This window comes from Gobio gobio (genome assembly GCF_949357685.1).
Source record: "Gobio gobio genome assembly, chromosome: 10".
Taxonomy (NCBI): Eukaryota; Metazoa; Chordata; class Actinopteri; order Cypriniformes; family Gobionidae; genus Gobio; species Gobio gobio.
In genome coordinates, this window is record NC_137116.1 from 45,655,412 (window position 1) to 45,680,181 (window position 24,770).

At 42.6% G+C, this 24,770-nt stretch overlaps 1 protein-coding gene across 1 annotated transcript in view; it reads left to right on the top strand.

Moving 5' to 3' along the window:
- Positions 1–24,770, top strand: part of rnf220b (ring finger protein 220b) — a 50,028-nt gene that overhangs the window by 16,516 nt on the left and 8,742 nt on the right. Inside the window, exons 3-11 of the mRNA XM_079826704.1 lie at positions 18,127–18,253; positions 20,070–20,115; positions 20,204–20,296; positions 20,987–21,029; positions 21,913–22,017; positions 22,902–22,945; positions 23,360–23,471; positions 24,401–24,491; positions 24,606–24,692. Of these exons, the coding sequence (XP_079682830.1) occupies positions 18,127–18,253; positions 20,070–20,115; positions 20,204–20,296; positions 20,987–21,029; positions 21,913–22,017; positions 22,902–22,945; positions 23,360–23,471; positions 24,401–24,491; positions 24,606–24,692 (748 nt within the window). The remainder of the gene's footprint in view (positions 1–18,126; positions 18,254–20,069; positions 20,116–20,203; positions 20,297–20,986; positions 21,030–21,912; positions 22,018–22,901; positions 22,946–23,359; positions 23,472–24,400; positions 24,492–24,605; positions 24,693–24,770) is intronic.

The window sequence follows — 24,770 nt, forward strand, 5'->3', positions numbered from 1 at the left end:
TGGGCTTCTAGACGTTCAAGATGAAGTCATGTTTTTCTGTGCTGCAGGAGCTCGTCTGTGTTAAACTCTCTTCAGACTGGGTGGCCCAGTCCTCCCACAGCTTCCACAGCAGGTGGAAACCAAGAATTGCTATTAAACGAAGGTCAGAGGACTGTCATTAATAACAAAGTGTTTGTGTTTTTTCCTCCGTCATGAAAAAAGACGCATAGTACAGCAGCTTTAACTAATGTCAGGTTCTGGGAATTCCAGGAGTCGAAATTGTGTTAACAACCAACACAGCTTTGCTTCTTTCACATGTTTTCATGCAACTATGGCCAATTTTTTGTGCATTTTTGCACCTTTGAAGTTCACTGCAGGAAGGGAGCGCAATTCAAAAAGTTGCTCCTTCAAATTTTAGTGAAGTGAACAAACAGTGACCCCCCCTATTACGAAGTACTATTTGCATCTATGATTCAAGGGTGTAACCGTATATTGTGTCCCACAATTTATCACAATACAACAATGCAACAATATGTATCATGGATAGGATAGTGACAATATGTATTATGTGAAGTCCACCCATAATGAAAATTACTGTGTGATAAAAAATTCAAGTTTACAGAGTGTCAGTACTACATTAAAATGTGACCCTGGACCACAAAACCAGTCATAAGGGTCAATTTGTTGAAATTGAGATTTATAGATCATCTGAAAGCTGAATAAATAAGATTTCCATTGATGTATGGTTTGTAAGGGACAATATTTGGCCGAGATACAACTGGAATCTGAGGGTGCAAAAAAATCTAAATATTTAGAAAATCCCCTGGTAACACTTTACAATAAGGTTGTATTAGTTAACATTAGTTAATGCATTATTTAACATGAACTAACCATGAACAACACTTCTGTTCAGCATTAGCTAATCTTTGTTAACGTTAGTTAATAAAAAATACAGCTGTTCATGGTTTGTTCATGTTAGTTCACGGTGCATTAACTAATGTTAACAAGATTTTAATAATGCATTAGTAAATGTCGAAATTAACATTAACAAAGATAAATAAATGCTTTATAAGTGCAGTTCATTATTAGTTCATGTTAACTAATGTAGTTAACTAATGTTAACTAACCTAAGTGTTACCAATCCCCTTTATAGTTGTCCAAATGAAGTCCTTAGCACTAATGATATATTATTTATGTATTTACGATAGGAAATTTACAAAATATTTTCATGGAACATGATCTTTACTTAATATCCTAATGATTTTTGGCATAAAAGAAAAATGGATAATTTTGACCCATACAATGTATTGTTGGCTATTGCCACAAATATACCCATGGGACTAATAACTGGTTTTGTGGTCCAGGGTCACATATATAATGTATAATAATGCAATTGGGGAATATATGTGGGTCCTGATAATGCCAAATGTCTTATTTTACCAGTAAAAAGTGGCCAACCTTATTTAAAATATATCTAGTCTGTGACAGAGTGCAGGTATATTCGTCTAAAATAAATCTATTTTCAGCTTCCGAATCATGAATATTTTTATTCAGGTGTCACCATTGTCCTGTGCATTGTTTTACCAGCACCAAGTCCAAGCCTATTCATTTCCATCCCAATGTAATAATAAATTTAGCATTTTAATCAACAGTACATTTTTTGTTTACCTTTTACCATATGTTTTGGGCTATCGCAATAATATCGTATCGTGAGTTCAGTATCGTGATATCTATTACATATTTCAGTATCTCAAGCCAAAATGAAACGGGCCAAATTTTCTTTCTTTCACCCAATTATTTTTGAATCATTTTGTCAGCTATTTCCTCTGTGGAGGGCAACCTTACAACCATCTTGTCCAAGAGTTTCTCTCTCTCTCTGTGTTTGGCACTGGTAGAGACTCCAGTGAGGCAGTTGTGTGCTTAGGCTGACTGTGTCTCGCTGGCTGGCTCTGAACAAGCACAGCCCTGTTCTACCCCGGTGGCCAATAAAATGAGAAAATCAACCACTGTGCCACCATCCACAGGCCAGCCAGATAAATACACTTGTCTCTGTGTGTATGTGTGTCAGCATGGCTGTGTTGATCCAAAGATTTCATCCAACTGTTCAAAGAGTGATACAGGAAATCATTAAAGGGATAGGTCACCCAAAATGAAAATTATCTCATCATTTACTCACATTTTCCCCCCTAATAACAAGTATTTATAGCAGAAAGTTCAAGTTGCTCCTTGTCACCATCCACTGTCATTGCTTAGAAAAGAACAGCTTCAACATGAATCAAAACATCTCTATTTGTTTTTCACAGAAGATAGTAAGTCATACGGGACATGAGGGAGAGTAAATTATTATTTTCATTTTTCAGTCCCTTTAATCAATTTCTAAGTCCACTAATGGTGTTCCAACGGGCAGAAAACTTGCAGGTGCGTGTAATCAGGGTGATCAATTTTTCTCTTTCATCCTTGGGTTATTATTAATTTTCAGAGTGCTTCCGACTTTTGTGAAAGCCCTGTTGCCCTCTTTGAGGATCCTCTGATCACATCCTCCAAAAGCTGTCACAAAATCCGTATTATTCCAAAACAAGATCATCTTCAAAGCATCACAGGTTTTCTTTACCTTGTAAGGGTAGCTGTATTTGACACAGCGAGTGCAAGGCAATCTGATCTTATCAGCATGTATGTGGGAGTAAGTTGCATTAGATTCAAATGGATTATTATGGTCTATCTGCCTCATTAGTTTGAGCTCCTCACACCTGCTCCATAAGAATGTATTGAATGTGGGTGAGACTTATGTTGAGGTAGAATAATGACAATCATATGGTTATTCTGTATTTTTAATAATAAGAGCATACAGTGTAGCCTAGCACCGTACCTACGCGACCAAATCATACACAGCAACATACAACAATGTAAAAAAAATATGTTTGTGTATTGATGCATGGGTCTGTATGTATTTAAGAATGTTTGTTTGTTTGTTTGTTTGTATGTATGTGTGCATTTCTAATTGTTTGTGCGTGTGTTTTACAGTGAGGCTTAGTGCAGCTCAGCCCCTCAAGCTCAAGGTTTATGAGGTGTTAGCTGTCACTTCATTGACTCCCGACTGGCCCATTACACTCTGTGCAGACAGAGCTGTCTCAGGTGGAGAGTTGGGGTTTGGCCCCACACACCACGCTTACACAAATGAGTACACAAATATACATAGTCCGAAGCATTCAGATTGAGTTACGGTTAGTTTTTTTTTAATGCAACTTACAAGTACATAATATATCACTGTCAGAAAAAACTGTCACTGTGGCGGTACCCTAAGGTACAAAAGTGAAACGGTACATCTCTGTATTAGTGTATATTAGTACCTTTAAACTAATACGGTACAATTCATATGGTACATTGCCTTAAAGGTACATATTGGTAATTTAAAGGTTCATATTAGTGTCCCAGTGACTGCCCCAGTGACAGCGCTGTGCCTTTTTTTTTTCTGTATACACACATAGGCTATATTAGGGATGCAACAATACAGTTAGTCCACGGTTCAATACATACCTCGGTTTTTAACCACGGTTTTCGGTTCGGTTCGGTTCTGATGGCTTGTCACATCAGTTTTTTGCTATTCTATTCTTAGGCGACAGGAACAGCAAGAGGTTAAGGAGAAAAAAAGACAATTTTTTATTGCAATAATCTTTCTTTATTTTACTTAAAAGAATTGAAAAACCTTACTTAAACTTAAAACTTTACTTAAAAAAACCCTTGTACACATTCCTAGTGTATTGTATAATATACAATAAATATATATAAAGATTTACACTGGCAGCTCAGAGCAGTAAAGCAGCATTTAAGTATGAAATTGAATGAATAAATGTAAAAATAAAACACTACATAGACTTCACTATAAAATATCGTCTCGGTTACGTATGTAACCCTCGTTCCCTGAAGGAGGGAACGGAGACGTACGTCGGAACTGACCGACGAATTGGGATCTGTTTCAGAGACCAATCTACTTCGAGTGTATTAAAAACGAGCCAATGGACATTGGCATGCGGTGCACACATTCCACGCACCGCCCCGCATTGCGGGTATAAATACGGAAGTGGAAGTACCGCATATTGTTTTCAACTGAGGAGCCGAGAAGAGTGGCTCGGGCCTTCAGCTGAAGCACAGCACCTGGCGACGGGACGTACGTCTCCGTTCCCTCCTTCAGGGAACGAGGGTTACATACGTAACCGAGACGTTCCCTTTCAGTCGGTCACGTTCGACGTACGTCGGAACTGACCGACGAATTGGGATCCCTACCAAAACGCCAGGGATGCTGGCCCTTCCAGCGCCCTGCCTGAGCTCGCTGGACCACTCCTAAGTTGGAGTGGGAGTCAGGGCTCCCGGCAGGGAAGGACAGTCACTGCTGTTCCTGCAAGACCCACTCAGCGTGACTATTGGATAACGCTGGGAAAGCGTGCCCGTCTCGGGAGATGGTACGCTGCGGAGCCACATCCTTCAATGGAAGGAGAGGTGGAAATACGCATCAGGACTAACCTCCTAGGGTAGTGCAACTATGGAAAATCTCTGGGGTGGACCCAACCTGATCCCAGGGGGGGAAGAACACATCCCAGAGATGACAGAGCGGGCTCTGTCGAGGGAAAGACACGGGGCTAACCGAGCAGGGTAGCAGATACCGTGGAGAATACACATATGGGGTAGCCGTGAGGGGACCGCAACATATGGAACCCAGCCTACACACACGTTCCACAAGCATACGGGTGCAGGCCTGGCGCCAGACGGCCGCAACGTCTGGCACCGCAGGGGTGACGGAGGAACTCACAGGGTTAGCCGTTTCCGGGGAACACAACTGGAGCAAGAATAGACGCACGTATCCGGCCCGGAGGCGGGAGTGGCGTTGCAAGCCGACACTAGAACGGGTACTTAGCGCTACTGGCCCTGGGGGGCGAGGATGCGGGAAGATACCGGCTCTACACGGAGGCTATAAAATCTAGCGAACGTGTTAGGTGTCGCCCAGCCCGCAGCTCTACAAATGTCTGTCAGCGAGGCACCTTGAGCCAGCGCCCAGGATGAAGCAACACTCCTTGTTGAGTGTGCTCGCACCCCGAACGGGCAAGGTACGTCTTGGGACTGGTAAGCCAAGACAATGGCATCCACTATCCAGTGGGCCAACCTCTGCTTGGAGACAGCCTTTCCCTTCTGCTGACCTCCGTAACAGACGAAGAGCTGCTGTGAGGATCTGAAGCTTTGAGTCCGGTCAACGTAAGCGCGAAGAGCGCGGACGGGACATAAAGCTAGGGCTGGGTCTGCCTCCTCCGAAGGCAGCGCTTGCAGGTTCACTACCTGGTCCCGGAAGGGAGTGGTAGGAACCTTGGGCACATATCCAGGCCGGGGTCTCAGGACAACGTGAGAGTTGGCCGGCCCGAATTCTAGGCACGATTCGTCGACCGAAAGCGCATGCAGGTCCCCTACCCTCTTGATTGAGGCCAATGCGGTCAGGAGGACTGTCTTCACGGACAGGATTTTTAGCTCGACTGACTGCAAAGGCTCAAATGGAGGACCCTGGAGTGCTCTAAGCACCAGGGCTAAGTCCCAAGAGGGTAACGAGGTAGAACGAGGAGGATTTTAGTCTCCTCGCACCTCTGAGGAACCTGACGATTAAGTCGTGCCTACCTACGGATTTACCGTCTACTGCATCGTGATACGCCGCTATTGCAGCAACGTACACTTTGAGGGTGGAGGGAGACAGCCGCCGCTCCAACCCATCCTGCAGGAAGGAAAGCACGACATAATCGAACACTTCCGGGGGTCTTCCTGGCGGGAAGAGCACCAACGACGAACAGGTTCCACTTCAGAGCATAGAGGCGCCTCGTAGAGGGGGCTCTAGCTGAAGCGATGATGTCTACCACAGCTTGCGGTAGGCCATCTAGAACCTCCGCGTCCCGTCCAGGGACCAGACATGGAGTTTCCAGAGGTCTGGACGCGGGTGCCATAGAGTGCCCCGTCCCTGAGAAAGAAGGTCCTTCCTCAGGGGAATCGGCCAGGGAGGGGCTGTCGCGAGGAGTGTGAGTTCGGGGAACCAGGTCCGGTTGGGCCAATAGGGCGCAACTAACAAGACCTGCTCCTCGTCCTCCCTGACCTTGCACAGGGTCTGTGCAAGAAGGCTCACTGGGGGAAACGCATATTTGCGTAGGTCCCGGGGCCAGCTGTGCGCCAGTGCATCTATGCCTAAGGTACCTCCGGTCAGGGAGTAGTACCACTGGCAATGGGTCGACTCCGGGGAAGCAAACAGGACTACCTGCGCAACCCCAAAGTGGTCCCATATCAGCTGGACGCTCTGGGGGTGGAGTCGCCATTCGTCCGGAGGTGTCGACTGGCCAGAGAGCTCGTCGGCTGTCTGGTTCAGCGCACCTGGAAAGTGAATAGCACGAAGTGACCTCACAAACTTCTGACTCCACAGGAGGAGATGGCGGGCGAGCCGGAGCATGCAACGGGAGCGTAGACCACCCTGACGGTTGATGTACGCAACGGCCGCAGTGCTGTCCGAACGGACCAGTACGTGTGCGCCCTGGAGCGGTTTCTTGAACCGGGCCAGGGCAAGACGTACTGCCAGAAGCTCTAGGCAATTGATATGCCAACGTAGTTGGGGTCCCGTCCACAGTCCCGAACCTACGTGCCCGTTGTACGTGGCCCCCCAACCCGTGGAAGAGGCATCCGTGAAGACCACAGCATGCCTCGACACCTGTTCTAAGGACACACCGGCCCGGAGAAACGAGGGGTCAGACCACGGGTTGAAGGTTTGGCGACAGTAAGGAGTCACTGGGACCCGGTACTGACCGCTGTGCCACGCCCATCTCGGGACTCGGTCGTGTAACCAGCGTTGAAGCGGCCTCATATGGAGCCATCCGAGCGGCGTTACCGCGGCTGCGGATGCCATATGCCCCAGGAGCCTCTGAAAAAGTTTCAGTGGGGCCGCTGTCCTGCCATTGAACGTATTCAAGCAGTTCAACACTGACCGGACGCGCTCCGGAGTGAGGCGCGCCGTCCGGCTGACCGAATCCAGCTCCATACCGAGACAAGAGATCCTCTGCGTGGGACAGAGTTTGCTCTTCTCTCGGTTGACCCGAAGTCCCAACAGGCTGAGGTGACTGAGCACCATGTCCCTGTGTTCGCACAACTGCTCCCGAGACTGGGCGAGAATAAGCCAGTCGTCAAGATTGTTGAGTAAGCGAACGCCGCGTTCTCTGAGCGGAACAATGGCTGCCTCTACGCCTTTCGTGGAGACGCGAGGCGACAGGGACAGCCCGAAGGGCTTCAGGTCGATCGCTGCGAACCAATCTTGGGGACGGATGCACTGAAAATTGCGTTTCTGCATTAACATCTTGAACGGGAGCTTGTGCAGGGCCCGATTCAAAATGCGCAGGTCCAAGATTGGTCTTAACCCACCACCTTTCTTGGGTACAATGAAGTAGGGGCTGTAGAACCCCGACCTCATATCGGCTGGAGGAACCGGCTCGATCGCGCCCTTCGCCAGCAGGACATCGATCTCTGACCGCAAGACATGGGCATCCGAGCTCCACACTGAGGTGAAGAGGATGCCCCTGTACTTGGGAGGCCGGCGTGCGACGAATCGCATAGCCGAGTCTGATGGTACAGATGAGCCAGCATGACGGTCCGGGGAGGCCTTTTAGCCAGGCCCCCAGAGACCGAACAAGCGGGATCATCGGCACCACAGACGTACCCGGGGTGAGGCAGCGAGGTGGAGCACTCAGACCCGACTCGGGAGGCCCGGAGGCGGCCCGGAGTGTTGTCTGAGTACTCCAGGTGGGGCAGAGTGTGGGTGAGAAGGCCCGGGGGCGTCCTCGGTGCCCACACTGCTGCCCCCTGGCGAAGGGGGAGAGGGGAGGAAAGGAGTGGCAAGGCCCGGGGGCGTCGCACACTGCCAACCTGACCCTCTCAGAGCCCAGGGAGGGAGGAAACTGCTCTGAGAATGTGGGTACTGTGGACTCCGGAGAGCCAGCGGCAGGACCGAACCGAAAAAATATTCTCCCCCCGGTCCTCCTCCGGGGGAGGGAGGGGTGCGGACACCTTCTCCCCGAGCAGCTTGCCATCTCGCTGGGCTGCCCGTTCCAGGGCCGCTCGCCCATGTGCTTGCTAGCGGACTCGCGGTATCCTGGACGGGTTGGGCACATCCCCTGCGCCCGGCCACCTGCTGCCCGGGTGGAGGCTGCTGCTTGGCTTAGCAGGGGCGGAGGCGGACGCAGGGGGGGCACCCTCGGCGACAAGCAGATGGAGGTGCTGCAGCCGACGACTGGGTGGAGGCAGCAGCTAGTCGTCGGGGCAGGATGTTTTTTTTTTTTTTTTTAAACCTCCATCCACTTCTGGGCCACCGAGAACTGCTGGGCGAGTTCTCGACAGCGTCGCCGAAGAGGCTAGCCTGACAGACAGGGGCGTTGAGGAACCGAACTCTGTCAGGCTCACGCATATCTGCCAGGTCTAGCCCCAGCTTCCTGGACCACTAACGTGGACATCGCTTGACCCAGGGAGCGTGCAGTGACTTCTGTCACCCGGAGAGCGAGGTCCATCACTGCACGCAGTTCCTGCATAACCCCTGAGTCAAGACTACCCTCGTGCATGCAGGAAAGAGGGTAGTGAGAGAGCGAAAAAATTCATACAGATTATGGCCCTTTTGGCGTTCCATATTTTGACACCAAAAGCTCCACACTGCTAAATTCTTCCAATGCACATCCAGGCAGCCACCCTGGAAGGCATGGCTGTCAACACTGAATCTGATTCAGCATGAGCACACACTATTATAGTGGGAAACTCAGCGTCATCATCTCCAGCGCATAACAGCCCTCTCTCCAATGCAGCAATTGACATCTGTCCTCTGCCAGAGCCACAAATGAAATGCTGGGTCCCCCTTTTTTTTTTTTTTTTTAAAAGGACCAGCAATCCCATCTGGGCTACCAGCAGGCATGAGAGACAGTGGGCGTGGCCGCCAGACTCGACGGCACACGGCACGCTGAACGCTCAAGCCCCTATTAAAGGGGCAGGACGAACAACGCGCCGACGTGGCCATGTCCCCATGAGAGAACATGAACCACCCACGAACAAAGTCTTAACATGCTCATGATGCGATAGAGGAGTGGGGGCCCGAAGAGATGTACCCTGCGGGGATGCCCCACTGTAACCCTCAGGTCACCAAGGCTTATTAACCAAAATAATCCTTTTCTGGAGCACCAGAAAAGAAACTAGATCAGGGAATAAGCAAAGGGACTCAACCCCGTTTGAGGTTTCATAGTCTGGACCGCGCATCTAGAGAGCGCCGAGTGACGCGCTGGGTTGCCGTGGCAACCCCCGCTGTCAGCCGGCGCTCGACGGCACACGGCGCGCTGAACGCTCAAGCCCTTCGAAAGCAATCTCACATGTTTATATGTGAGAGAGATCGTGGCCGTCAAATGAGGACAGGAAACAACCGCATCCAGAAACACACGGTTTGAATGACATCTTGAAAAAGACGCAGGGTCAAACCGCGTTGCTCTTTTAGTGATAGAGAGAAGAGAGAACCGCTCCAACAAGTGCCGAGGCACACAGGGGAATAGCCGCGGCTCACAGTGGTTTAAAGGTGCAAGCCCACTGTAAGCACTCAGAGGAAACGCCCAGCGAACCGACAGATTTCTTCTGCTCGCGACCACCGCTGTAAAGCGCCGTCACACCGACACTGGAACAGGTAAGCTGATCTTCTCGTAGAGACTCGTTTAGTTTGTGTAAACACACTCTTCGTAGGAACATGTAATGCTCGGCTCCGAAGTTGAAAGCAATATGCGGTACTTCCACTTCCGTATTTATACCCGCAATGCGGGGCGGTGCGTGGAATGTGTGCACCGCATGCCAATGTCCATTGGCTCGTTTTTAATACACTCGAAGTAGATTGGTCTCTGAAACAGATCCCAATTCGTCGGTCAGTTCCGACGTACGTCGAACGTGACCGACTGAAAGGGAAACATTGATTCTTATTAAAGCTACTGTATTAAAGTTTTTCAGGCAAGAGCAGTGAGTGATTTTCTCTTTGTCTTTTGTTTTTGTATTAACATTAAAGGGATAGTTCATTCAAAAATGAAAATTCTTTCATCGAGAAATGAATACAGGTTTGGAACAATATTAGAGTGAGTAAATAATGACATAATTTTAGAGGTGAATTGTCCCTTTAAGGACAGCGTGTTGACTACTGCGCTGCTGTCAATTTAAGACCTCCGTGCATCTAATACACAGACACACGCCAATTTTACTTTCTCTTTAGACATAACCGACTGTGTTTATGTTAACCTTGTGTGTATTAGCGCAGTAAGACAACTACTTAGTCCAGTAATCACGTGTTTGACAGGCGTCTAGTGCGTGCGCTCGGAAAAGCGCATGTTAAAACCGCGCACGCGAATGAGCCGGCAAGGCTTTAAAACGCATGCAAATAATGAACTTTCGTAATTGTGAATATCTATAGTGTTCCGTGAGTATAACTCTACCACTAACGTGTGATGAGAATGTATGTAGCGTTGTTCAGTATATTGGGATGGAGGCAAATGATAGAATTTGTAGAAAAATAATTAATTCAATGCAAAACCGACAAACACAATTCACAAGCGCGTATTGAACCGTGAATGCCGTACCGAACGGTTCAATATTATATTGAGAATTGTGGCATCCCTAATATATATAAATATAATATGTATGTGTGTGTGTGTAAAATTATATGTATAATTATATATAGATTTTTTTTACAGTGATCTAGATTAAATTAACTTTAATCTACATCAAAATCATTCATTTACATGTTTAGATGGTTTTTATTTTTATGTTGTGAAACACAAATTTACTATTATTATCAAGGCTGAGACACACCAACCCGACGTCAAAGAACTAGCAGCGATGAAAGTCGACGGTGTTGTTGCCTCTTGTTGGCCGCATCTGGGCCAAAAAGCTGCACTTGAACACACAAGAGAACTACAGCCGACTGTCAGCTCTGCGCCTGCGTGTAAATGAGACAACCGTCTATTTCTGCAGATATTCATTCAAAGGAAAAATGTTTTGCTAACATTCCTATTAAAGTTATGACTTTATTTCAGAATGTTCTTTGAAATTACAAAAAAAAAATTAATAATGTTTTTTCTTGGTTATGCATATGTTAATGGAACATTCCATTTTGCAAATATTATGGGATTTTTCTCTAAACATTCTGAAATAAATAAGTAGTAACATTTGAAACTATTACCCCTGGTTTCACAGACAAGGCATAAGCTAGTCCCAGACTAAAATGCATGTTTGAGCTGTTTAAACTCAAAGCTCTGCGCCTGCGTGTAAATGAGACAACCGTCTATTTCTGCAGATATTCATTCAAAGGAAAAACCAACAAGATACAAACCGCAAACAAATCAGCGCGCGCCTACCTTTTTGAATATCAATCCTGCTGATCACGTTCTTTATTCCACTCCGCTCATTTTAATATTAAAGTATTTGCCCAGGAACACTCGGTAAGATGACGTACAATTAGAACAGCCTTCTATCTGTACTGTTTTGACTTCTTTGCTCGCTGTTTTGCTATTATTCATTCGCTAAGCTGAACAGCCAATCAGAGATCTCTCTCACACCGACGGCGATTCCACATGTTGAATCGGCCCAAAAAACCCCATATGTGTCCGCCTAGAGCCAACGGTGCGGAACACACAGAAAAAACTAAGCCGGCCGACGCTCAAAAATGGCCCAATGTTGCCCTGATGACCGATCGTTGGCTTGGTGTGTCCCGGGCTTTAGGGGTTGTGCTGAAACCCTATTGTAATTATTATTAATATATCATCAAAATTTCAAGTGATCTCATGGCTGTCACCTTCAGTCACGATTTAACTCATTATTATTTATATAATTATTTATTAAGTCAAATCCTAGATACCACTAGTGCCCCCTCATAGATACACATGCTCTCGCATTCCCTGCACACAGAAGGTATTTGACTTACATATGCGCTCAGTCATTCACATTTCCACATTTGTACCCATGTGTTTACACACACGCACAGCGGGTGTAGTTACTTTAGTTACTCTGTCTGTGTGGACCTCAGACAGGACTGTCTCTCCTATCCTCTGGTTTGCAGGTGTGCATCTTCATTTGGCCAGTTTCTCAGACTGGGTTTATTTGAAGTGTCTGCCTTCACAGCCCTGTAACTCCTGCTGATGAGTTCTTGGGGAGACCATAAAAAGGCAGCACACACCCATCAAATAATGGTAGTTTATCTCAGAAGGGAATGATAGTCTATGACCATCTCACCACAGTTTGAGTCATGACACATGGCTGGATGATGGTTAATGAGTGTCATTAGAATATCACGCTGACTGCATCATATTGTCGCGGTGTGCATTGCGTAATTGTTCCTCCAAAGGCTTGACCTTACACTACGCCATTCATTTTCCCCGGTGTTATTTTCTTGTTGTCTTCCTCTCGTTTTCTTTTACACACTCTCTCTCACATAGTGGTCTCTTGCTCATCACTACTATTGATCTGGCTGTCTCTGTTATTTAAGACTCCCTGAATACTCATTAATTAAGCCTGTTGAGGAGATCTGGAGAATAATTCCCACCCTCAATATCAATTACTATCAAAGTAACCTTTTGAACAGAGACACTGTAGCCTAGTTGTCTGCTAATAGAAATCTACAGCATGTTTCTATATTAGCAGCTGCGCAGATATACATTATATTTTTAATTATAATAAAAATAAAATCTTTATTTCATCTCACTGCACTGGCTACCACTCGCTGCTCGCATCAAGTTTAAGGCGCTGACGCTTGCCTACAGAGCCACCATGCACTCAGCTCCTGCATACTTTGACTCAATTCTACGACTCCACACCCCCACCAGAAGCCTTTGTTCAGCTAAGGAGCGAAGGCTTGTGGTACCTTCACAGAGAGGCAAAAAATCCCTTTCCAGAACATTTTCATTCAACGTTCCCAGCTGGTGGAACGATCTGCCCACCGCCATCCGAAATGCTGATTCATTGACAACATTCAAAAGTCAACTAAAAACTCATCTCTTCCGTGAGCACTTAACTTAACTTAACTTAAAAAAAACCAAAAAAAAAACCTTTCCTTTCCTCTTTTCCTCCTCTTTCCCTCCCTACTCTAGCCTGTACTACACTGAGAAATGTACACGGACTAAGTATTTCAGGCACTTGTTGCGCTCACTCGACTCTTCACGACCAATCGCTTATTGTACCCCCAAGCTGTAAGTCGCTTTGGATAAAAGCGTCTGCTAAATGCATAAATGTAAATTTAAATAAATGTAAATGTAAAATGTCCTTCACAAAAATCTACATATTTTGAGATTTAAATCTGTGTTGGTTCTCTGTTGTCAGCTCTCCTTAGTATCTTCGCATGGTTAAATGACCTGCTTTTCTTGACAAACCAGACACATTGTATTGATTTTCTGGAGATGAGCTGTGGAGTTGGGGTTAGAGGGGTTTGTTAAAAGATTGCTCAAAAGGAAATTGCATGTATGTTGGTCACATGATCAAGTATGGTTGTGTTGAGTTATTTTAAGATTACATAACATATTGGGGGTGATGCACAATGACAGAAGAAACTTTGTGTTTTCAACCCCTTCCTTTCTCTTAAAGCTGATGCATTTTATTGATCTTATTGTAATGTTTAATTTTTTTATTTGATTTGTTTTGACCTAAGAATTTGGAATCCAACTCTGTTTTTCGGTGCAACTAGAGACTTCTCTCGTGACGTATGCCGGACTTCTCCAATCATTTAGTTTGCTTAAACCCCGCCTCTTTCTGATCTGATCTGCATTTTCATCCAATCAATAACTGATAGATAGAGCCAAGTCCCTACCCTATTTTTATTTTATTTTACAAAATATTGTTTCACTCATATGTAAGTCACAATATCCCTGCTAACTAAAATATGTTCTAAGAATGTTTTGCTAACATTCCTATTAAAGTTATGACTTTATTTCAGAATGTTCTTTGAAATTACAAAAAAAAAATTAATAATGTTTTTTCTTGGTTATGCATATGTTAATGGAACATTCCATTTTGCAAATATTATGGGATTTTTCTCTAAACATTCTGAAATAAATAAGTAGTAACATTTGAAACTATTACCCCTGGTTTCACAGACAAGGCATAAGCTAGTCCCAGACTAAAATGCATGTTTGAGCTGTTTAAACTCAAAGCAACTTGCTCTGACATTTTGACTCAACATGCACACCAGTAATGTTTTTTCTAAGGCACTTTTATAAAAGATACTTAAATGCCCTAATTGAACTAAGGACTAATCCTGGCTTAGTCTAAGCACTGTTTGTGAAACCGGGCCGTAGATGATTGTCCAACTAAAACTGAAAGCTGTATAGATACTTTTTTTGGTGCTAACGTTTTGAGAACATTATTAAAGTCAGATGTTCTTGTAACAAAGTTTGTAGTTCAGGGAAGGAGGTGGGAATGGGCGAACATTTAACATAAAACTTTAATCCAAAAATAAACAAACAAACAACAAAACGAAAGTAAAGCGGTAGCCCCGCACAGACGACTGCCGCACAAACAAAACACAACATAAAGCCCAGGCCTGGTCCTCTCTTGTCCTCACTGTCGTCACTCCTCCTTTTATCCTTCTGGAGCTCCTCCGTGAGACCCGAGGCTGGTGTGGGGCGCAGTGACTCTCGTTAGCAATTGCTCCGTTCCCACGGCTCTCAGCCTCGCCCTGCTTGCCACAGTTCTATTAACATTACTAGAAGAAAAGTGTGTCCATAATTTTGAGTGCTAGAACATTGGGGAAGTTCTGAGAACGTTCCTGGTTAGCTGGAATGGAAAAAAAGACAACTTTAATTTCATCGCAGATTTAAATTAGCTAATGCTCATCTCGTGATTACATTTTTTTTTAAATTGCATGATAAATTTCATGATATTTTATGATTTAAATATGTAATTTCAAGTTAAATTCCTCTGATTTCATAAGAGATTCACTTGAGTCTAAGCTCAGGGAATCAGTTGTATTTGTTGTCCCTCACCTGTCTGTAGAGCTGAACCTGGTCTTAAATGTTTCTCCAGGGCTGAACTCTTTGACACAGCCCACAGTTAAAGGCAGCAATCAGCTCTCTGGAGTGATGAGTGCCACAGCTTTATCGGGCAGCTGTATAGATGTCTATCCCTCATCTTTATGGGGACATTTATGATGGAGGGATTTCAGAGACACTGATCACTCTCCTCTGTATCTGGGACTATAACCTACAGGTTAACCTAGAGTTTCATGTTTTTCTGTGCCTTGTTGTTGTTTATGTTTACTAAAATAATATGTATTGTTAGTAAAATCCTGGAGAAGACATTTATATTTAAATCAAATAGGTCCAATTTCTGTGCACTATTTAGTTACTTTCAGTATGCTTTTGTTGCAGTCATGTTAGTTTTCATTTCTGTAGTCCTTTGATATATATGTGTACCATTATTTTTGTTTGGCTGGAATTGTTTCAGGGGGTTTTGACATATTTGAATATTCAGTAAATATTCATTAACGAGACACTGATTGGCCAGTAAAGTATGTGGGGCAGGAACAGAACAGAATGAGCTCATTGACTTGACAGTAAGGATGTTAATGGAAGCCATTTTCGCTTTAATCTAATAGCTCGCTTTATAATACGAACATGCAAGTGTGCGACGTCTCTCTCACAACTGCGAACGAGCTCTGAAGGATTTATCGTGGTAATATTTCCACTCTGCCTCTCATTTCAGACATTGATCACCCTCAATAACAGCAAACTTGGACTTTTTTCCACATGTACCTGGTCCAGTGCCAGAGTGATTACGCTGTTTCTAAGCCGATTAATGAAAGGTCTGAATCAAGAAAATACCTTTGAAAATGAAGGAAATGACTTTCCACAGCAGATGTGTTGCTACATTGCCTATTATGTTGCCTATTAAATAGCCTTTTTCAATGGCCCATTATTTTCCTCAATAAAAACACTCACTGGAGCTTGCATACTCCCCTGCACTTCACAAAGCATATTGAAGGAACGATGAAATCCCCTGTATAAAATGAAACATTTGATGTCTTAAACACGAACCAGACGGGTTCAGGCTACTTGACGGGGCTTCATGGCAGGTGTGGAGTGGGCCAATTCTGTTTTATAACTGCCACTCTCCTCAGAAAGTCTGCCAGGGAACAAGCCCCCTGCCAGTCGCCTGCCTCTCGCATGCCCTCGGATTACTGAAAGGTCGCGCCCATTATGGAGTTATTGAAAGGCAAAATCATGGCAGAAACCATTAAGGGACCTCCTTTTACTTGACTTCACATATTCTATTCTATTCTGTTCTATTCTATTACATTATATTATATTATATTCCTTTTAAAGTAGTTTTTCAAATCCAAAACATTCTTTCTACTGAACGTAAGAAACTGATACTGTATGTGGTCTCAGACCTCGTTGGCTGTCTGAATTTTAAATGGTGACATTTTGAAAAAGCCATTGCAACCAATACAGTTCACGTCAATCAATTACAGAGAGAACCACGTTCATCTGGCCTCCAGTAATATGACTGTTTACCCCTTTGCATGCAGCTCTGTGAAATACAAGCCTCTAGTATTGTCTTTTTCGGGCCTCTGACATATTGTCGTAATGTGACAGAAAGCCAGGATGAAATGTGGCATTTTGGAAAGGTCAGTTCATGGCCGTCTCAGAACTCGTCTCCCATCATGACGATGACAGTTGTCATATGGATGTTGGCATGTGCAGTCATCCTATAACTTGGGGAAAAAACGCTATGGGACCGTCCATATCTTATTGTGTGTGTGTGTGTGTGTGTGTGTGTGTGTGTGTGTGTGTGTGTGTGTGTGTGTGTGTGTGTGTGTGTGTGTGTGTGTGTGTGTGTGTGTGTGTGTGTGTGTGTGTGTGTGTGTGTGTGTGTGTGTGTGTGTGTGTGTGTGTGTGTGTGTGTGTGTGTGTGTGTGTGTGTGTGTTTGTAAGAAATTAATACTTTTATTTAGAAAGAATGCATTACGTTTATCCAAAGTATTTATAATATTAAAAAAGATTTATATTTAAAATAAATGCTCTTCTTTTAAACTATTCATCAAACAATCCTGAAAAAAAGTATCATGGTTTCCACAAATATATTAAGCATGCAGCATAACTGTTTTTAACATTAGCATATTAGAATGATTTCTTGTTTTACGTGACACCGAACAGTAGAGTAATGGTTGCTAAAAATTCTGCATAAATATTATTACAGTAATTTTAAGTTGTAATAATATTTCACAATAGTACTGTATTTTTGATCAAATAAATGTAGCTTTGGTGAGCATAAGAGACTTCTTTCAAAAATATTACAAAACTTATCAGAATTGTATTTCCCCAAAATAACTGTTAACCTGCAGTCTTCAGCAATATAGGCTTTTATGATGCAACATAAAATAATAAAATGACAGTAATTAATAGATTTAAACAGTTTATAGCCACACTTTGGTGTTTAGGTTTTGTTCTGTGTATATTAATTAAGGCAGTGTATCCATGTTAAGGTTTAACATTATCATTTTGGAATGTCTCTCAAATGCCCCCCATGAGAGACTCTCCAACAGGAGGAGGGAAAAAGACGTGCTCTCCCAGAATCAAATCAAATTCCTTTTATCATCTTGTTATTTGCAGACGTTATCTTTGCAGGTAATGTGGTTATAAATTCAATTTGGGCCTTGGAATTTCATTGTTTACCGATGTTGGTTGCCTTTAGGCAGAGATGCAAGCAGTTAGTACTTGTCTGTGAATTTATTTGAGCTGTACCGTAGATGAAATTTTAAAAGAGATGGGACTCGCAGGGGGGCTGACTGACACTTTCTCAAGGGCATGGCTCCAAGCAGCGTTGATATGCAGATCCATGTTTTATTCAGATCTGTTTGCTTTCATTTGGCCACTTGTTAGCCTGTGATGGATTAGCTATGAGACCGGTTCTGCTACTCGATGTCTCTGCTGTCATGTGACTGTATTGATGAGCTTTATTTAGATTACACAGCTGCCTGGACGAGATGATTTTTATCATTGAATTATCAAGAATTTGCTTTATTGCTCATTGTAGGTTTATAATAATAAAGCGTGTCTTTGTGCTTCCCTCTCTCATCTGTCTGTCCAGGTAAAGTAAAGGGCCTGTATGACACTCAGACGCCCATGTGTCCGATCTGTCACGCTGTTCTGCGGCCAGGAGAGCTGCAGGAACACATGGAGCAGGAAATGGAGCGTCTAATGCAGCTGCACAATAGGTACATACGCCACACCTGAAACATTCTCTTAATATTTATTTTTATTTCCTGATTCACAACCATTATTTTATTTATTTTGAAGTTCTTTAATGTTTCGTTGCCATCTCGCCACCTTGGAATTATAGGGTTCTATTTGCATTCGGAGCAGTTTTGAGATATTGAGCTTCAAAGCTTTTGCATTCCATTCGACTTTGTAGATATAACCTTTTTGTGTTTTTTTGTGAAGTCTCAAAATGTGCACAATGTAACAAAACCATTTCATAATGTAGATAAGTTGTCACAGAATAAGAATATGTGAATAACACATTTTTGACAAAAATGTCAGATAGAACCTTAAAACTAAAATAAAAATGGAACATTTATTTACTTGTTCATTCATTCATTCATTCAATCAGACCATATAGAAATCAATTCTATTTTATTTACAATAAATAAAGTTGTATTTACCTTTTAAAGAATAGAGTAAGAAAGTATAGAGTAAGAAAATAAATAAAATATAGTATCAATGTTCTCCCAATTTTTGTGGTTCTTCTCGGATATAGTTTGTTGCCATAATCCAAAATCCTAATAAAAATGAAACAACAACTTTATTTATTTATTTATGCAAACCATCCATCCATTCATGGGGATGGTGGAGCCTAATATATAAATAAATAATTTCTTATTTCTTGTTTTATTATGTATGATTTTTATTTTATTGATAATAAATTAAGTTTTAAAATATTAGAAAGAGTAGAGTATCCCAATGCGCTCTGCTATCACACTCTTCCCCCCTCATTCTCCACCTGCTATTCTCACAGAGAGGGTAAAAATGAAACCTGTCATGTTCCTCTGTAATGAACATGATACAATCCATATAATGACTGAGACAATCAATAATCTATCAACCTCCCTCTGCCTCGCTCATGTCTTCTTTTGTTTTCCCATCCGTCCAGCTCAATCTGAGATCATCAGCCGATCAGTCGAGGGTTGATTTGATTTTTTTGAACTGCCTCAGTCTCTCTGTATCGGCCGGGACACGTAGACAGTAAAGTGCCGCTGACAGTCAGCATGCTCTTCTGTCACTCTTACTCAAATCTCATCCAGGCTCATGAAAATGCATCGCCGCCCTTAGTAAAGAGATCAAAACTGGAGACAAGAGCCGGAAAGATGGAGGAAGGGCAGAATTAAAGCAGATTGAGACAATGAACGCACACACATATACGCACACAAACCCTGTAACCTGTCCCTTCCAAAGGCACATTAAATGCTTCCAGGTCTGGATGGCATATTTATCTACAGCCTCTGGGCATGTGCACCATGCCTCCACCCCTCTCCCTGTCTCCTCCATCATTGCAACATCACAAATTACAAGCTGTTACATTGTTCCTGACATTTCACAGCCAGTCAAGCTCAAGGCAGTCCTCGCGAAAATCATAGCAAGCTAATAATGCCTTTCTTCAACGTTTGCTATCAGCATCAGACGAGGCAGGGCAGCACATTAGCCACTCTGAACACATGAAAGATTTCTCCAATAAAGAAATTATAGCCATAATCTGCTTAGTGACAGAACTGTGGACAGTAATTGTGTCAAATTGAACTTGGCCCCAGGGTGTGTTAGAGCCTTCCTGCTGTACAGAACCCGAATGGAGACAGCTTTATAAATATATTATTTTTTTATTTGACTGTGAAGGAAATGTTTGCAACCTGATGCCTCGTTTCTGAGCCCGTCTGCATATTCTGATTCACACTTTGTGTTTAAAACAAGGCTGAGTTTAGTTGGTAATGGGATTGAGGTGATGAAATATGTGTTAATAACACTCTCTTCTGTTTACAGTCAGGGTCCCGCGCAAAAGGAGTGTCTTGCTGCTGGGCCGCCCAAGGTACATTCTCTCCAATGTACTTCACAACACTTGTTATATGCAATTTATTTATCTCTAAGGGCAATAATAACCTCTCTACCCCTCTCAGTCTCTGTTTTCTATGCACATAAAGAGAGAGGGTTCCTCCTCCGCCTCCTCCCCACGTCCTGCTGATGAGGCGGTGCACTCCGACAGGTACCAGGTGAGCACAAAATGCACGTTATATACATGTCTAGCAGCATTAGCTTGCACTTCTCTTGAGGAGCATATTGAACTTTAATGAATTACCGGTCGAATCAAACTAATTTAAGAGTGGACTTTACCCATTCCAAGACTGCGTGTCAATCAAATGTTTGAGGCAGCACTCAGTGTAGTGCTGCCATCTGCTGGACTTTAATTATATTTCAAATAATGTTTCTGTTCTGAAAAAAGTACATTGTAATTTCGTTCTGCTTTCTAAAGACTGCTTACAATTTTGGAATATTTAATTTTATTGGAAAAAGTATTATGTCATTGATAAAAAATAAAACCAAAAATGTGTATTTAAATGTGAAATGATAATATTTCATTAATTTATCTTTAGTGCAACGACAATATAAAGTCAAGTATTATTTTTCAAATAATGTTGTCCTTACACTTACTATTTTTACCATTTTTTGCACAGTATAAATTGGTCTTTATATGTTAGGTTTGCAGAGTATCATCATATTTAGGAGTCCTAAGCATCAAAACACCTACCTGAATTGCTGTTCGTAACCCATTTTACTTCTGTACCATGAAATATTTGATAATGGGATATTCAGTGAGAATTCTTTTTAAAAAAAATTAGTGTAATGTTATTGCAATTATGGATATTGAAGTGTCACTTTTCTTCCTTTCTTTTTCATTCCAGACATTTTTGCGAGTACGAGCAAACAGGCAAACAAGACTCAATGGTACGTTTTTAATGACCTCTCTCTGGATTTCTCTCTTTTTTATTTTGTATTTCAGTCACTGCCTATGCATGCCGGGTCATAAACATGCATTAAGAGCTTAGACCAAATTCAGATTTCTATGAATACTAATTAAAAAATGTTTATGATGAAATCATCTATCTTTGATTTTCATGATCATAAATTGTCCTCAGACAACACTAGTACACTTTCAGTCTTAAGGCCCTGACACGCCAAGCCTTTGTTGAGCGTCGACCAGCCTAGTTTTTGCAGTGTGTTCCGCACCATCTGCGTTGGGGGCATTTTGGCCAATTTAGCATGTTGAATCAGCGTCCGTTGACATTGGCACCATCGATGAGAGAGATCGCTCTGATTGGCTGTTCAGCTTAGCGAACAAGTATAAAACGCAAAAGTGATGAAAACGAGCAAAGAAGTCAAAGACAGAAGGCTGTTCTAATTTTACATCATGTTACCTGAGCATTTCAATGTGCAAATATTTTCATAACAACATGAGCCATCTGGAATGAAGAAAATGATCAGCATGATTTATATTCAAAATGTTGCTGCTTTTAGTTTGTATATCTGCAGTCCTAGTCCCTTTTTGAATGATGAATATGGAATATTGATACCTGCTGTTCAGTTATTTCTTTAATGTGCATGCTAGTTGGCAGTTGCCTGTAGTCTTTTTGGTGTGTTCAAGTGCAGTTTTTTGGCCGAGACACAGCGACAACACAGTCAGCTTTCATCACCACTAGTTCTTTTACATCGGCTTGGTGTGTCACGCACTGCCTTTAGTTCAAACAGTTAAAGCACCACCCAACCTTTGACCTAGCACCCTCACAAGCAGAGCAGATTATTGACCTTTAACCTTTTGATATGTTAACAGTTAAGGAGCTCTGCTGGTGCAGGTGCTACGCCAAACAGAAAGTGAAATCTATTCATGTTTGGACTGACTATGGATTCCCACATGTATCTTCTTGCCCACTGTCTGGTAAGATATTCTCCACGCACGCCACACAACTGCAGTATTTAAAGAGGCTTTATCTGGATACTAATCAGCACTGATTTAAAATTATCTTTCAAGGAGCAAATGATTATAGAATCCTGAGATGGTGAAAATTATATACTATTTAATGCGATATTACACCCTTGGCACAGTAATACTCAGAGTATTAAGTCTTTGTACTGTGAAATATTGGTGCTCTATTATGTTGAATTTTTGATCATTTATCAGGACTGTTAATTTTTATGTTATTTCATTAACGTCCAAAAAAGGTGCCCTGGAAGATTGGTCAAAGCTAATTGATCAGATTCTCTCTCTAATTAATGATCCTCTCTCCGTTTTGGTCAACTTCACGGTGATTGTAACAGGCTCAGCTCTGTTTCCACTGTCCTTTTTGACTATATCATGAGCTGAGGCTCCTGAAGATTAATGTCCCTTAACACCATTAGCAGCTCAGCAAAACAGAGATTTTAATGGAGTGGTAGATACCGTTCCACCATCCTGAATTTTACATCCTTTGTGTGTGTGTGTGTGTGTTCGAGAGAAGGAGAATTCTGGAAATCTTTTATGTCTTTATTTTATAATCAGATAAACAGATCAGTCCAATTCCCTTGCCATTTATTTATCTTTTGTAGGCCATAGAGGCCTTTCTGTCTTATCAGTTTATGTCAGCTTGAGATTGTATATATTTCCATCATAAAACTGCCAGTGGAGAAAAAAAACGAATCAAAAGAATTGATTTATGCTTCATTTTTTCAGATAAGGTTATATGAAAAGTGCCATGCATCAATAAAAAAATCAGCTGTTTTGTTGTTGTTGTTTTTTCTCTCTGCTCATTTTCTTTCTCTCTTTTTTTTTTTTTTTTTACACAGCACGCATTGGGAAACTGAAAAGACGGAAAGCAGAGGAAGACCAGGTATGATGGAAATGCAGCTCATTTGTCATTGTGCATGTGTTTATAGGTCTCATTCAAAACAATGAACCTACCTTCCCCTGTAGTCTGTAGTTCCTCTAGATCTGCTTTCACTGACAGATCACAGGCTGTTTGTGATGTCTGTATTTGACTGACAGGCGGCAGAAGACATGCCGTCAGCTGTCCTGTGCTGCTAAGTCAGCCGTATGATGTATAAGACAGGTAGATGTGGCCAGGAGAATCAGACAAACTATAAACCTGCATGTGAAATGTCTGTTTCTTTTTATTTTCTGTTTCTTTTTTAGCTGCGACCTCATGCCAAGAGGGCATTCGGGGCAGGTAGCAGATGAAAGCGGTGTCTTGAGGCTGGTGGAGACATTTTCACCAGAGATACTGATATGAGTGTGTTTTCAACAGAGAGATGGCGTTTGTGTTGTTGAAGATGGCTCCATATTGTCAGCCGGGAGGGAGTTTGAATGGGCTGAACAGAGAAGAATACAGATGGTTTCTGTTCTCAGGGGCTTCAGAGGTACATAACACACAAATGCTGCACAGCTATTGAGCTACACACTAAATACACAAATATCTCAAATAAGTCAGATTTTTAGGTATAATTAAAGACACTTGCTATGTTCCAAAACCTAAACTGCCTACATTCAAGAAGTCAATCGCAATAAAATCGAAAATTTGATACTGAAATGTATCAATAAAAAAGTGGAAATAAAAACGTATTTTGTCCAATCTCTAAGCGTGCTATATTTTTATGCTTTAAGCTTATAATTATAAAACTTATAATTCAGTGATATACTAGAGTAATAGTCAAGTCACATTTATTTATATATGCTTTATGCAATAAAGATCGTGATAAACAGAAAAAAATATATTCAGTGATGCAAACAGAATTCAATTCTGCTGTAAAGCAGCTCTAAAAAAGACAATCGTTTCAATCTCTTCATCACTTTCGTATGCTACCGACATTGTAACGATGCAAAAGGAGGTTGAAAATTGGCAAATTTGAAATCAAATGCGAAAGTCAATTTGTAGTTACTGCCTATGCACAGCGTACCAAACCACCAATGTAAGCAGCAAAGCAGCTCACTTGGTTTTGCAACAGTGCTTGTGTGTGCGTGTGTGTGAGGAACACGTGAGGAAATTGGAATGGTTTTATCCTCTTGAGACGGAGATTACTGTAAAAGAACTTAGCCAGGGGTCAAAAACAGAGACGGAGTCGATCACAAAGAAATCAGAGGTCATACAGACCCGCATGTCCTTATACACACGTTTGATTTTATTAGCACTTCGCAGTTCATCAGTAGTGCACATTTGAATCTCAACCTATTTTTAAAGTACACACTCTCAATTACTTTGGCACTTGAAATGCGCTCTTGTTCTGTAATAACGCTCTTAAGGCTTTGTGTTCTCTGTCATTTAATGAATGCTTATTTTAAATGTCTTAAGGTTTGGTGGGCAGCACATTGAAGGAGCATCAGGACAGCGATGTGGATCTGGACGTGGACGGTGATGATACTTTGGAGTATGGAAAAGCCCAGTATCCATATTTATGCTGTAAGATTGGCACAGCAAGGAAGTGCATTGATCTTTTGTGTTTGTTTGTGAAGGCATTTTTGATAATAAGAAATGTTTCCTCAGCAAATGATCTCAGATACACAGAGGCGGATGTGATTCCCTGTTCAGGAAATGAACCCAGAGACGCAGAGGAGAGACAGGCTTTAAGAGGAGCTGTTTTAAAGTATGCACAGACACAAACAGCACACATTTGATCAGTGCTTCCAACTACTTTATCAATACTTAGTTTCTTTGTTTTTTT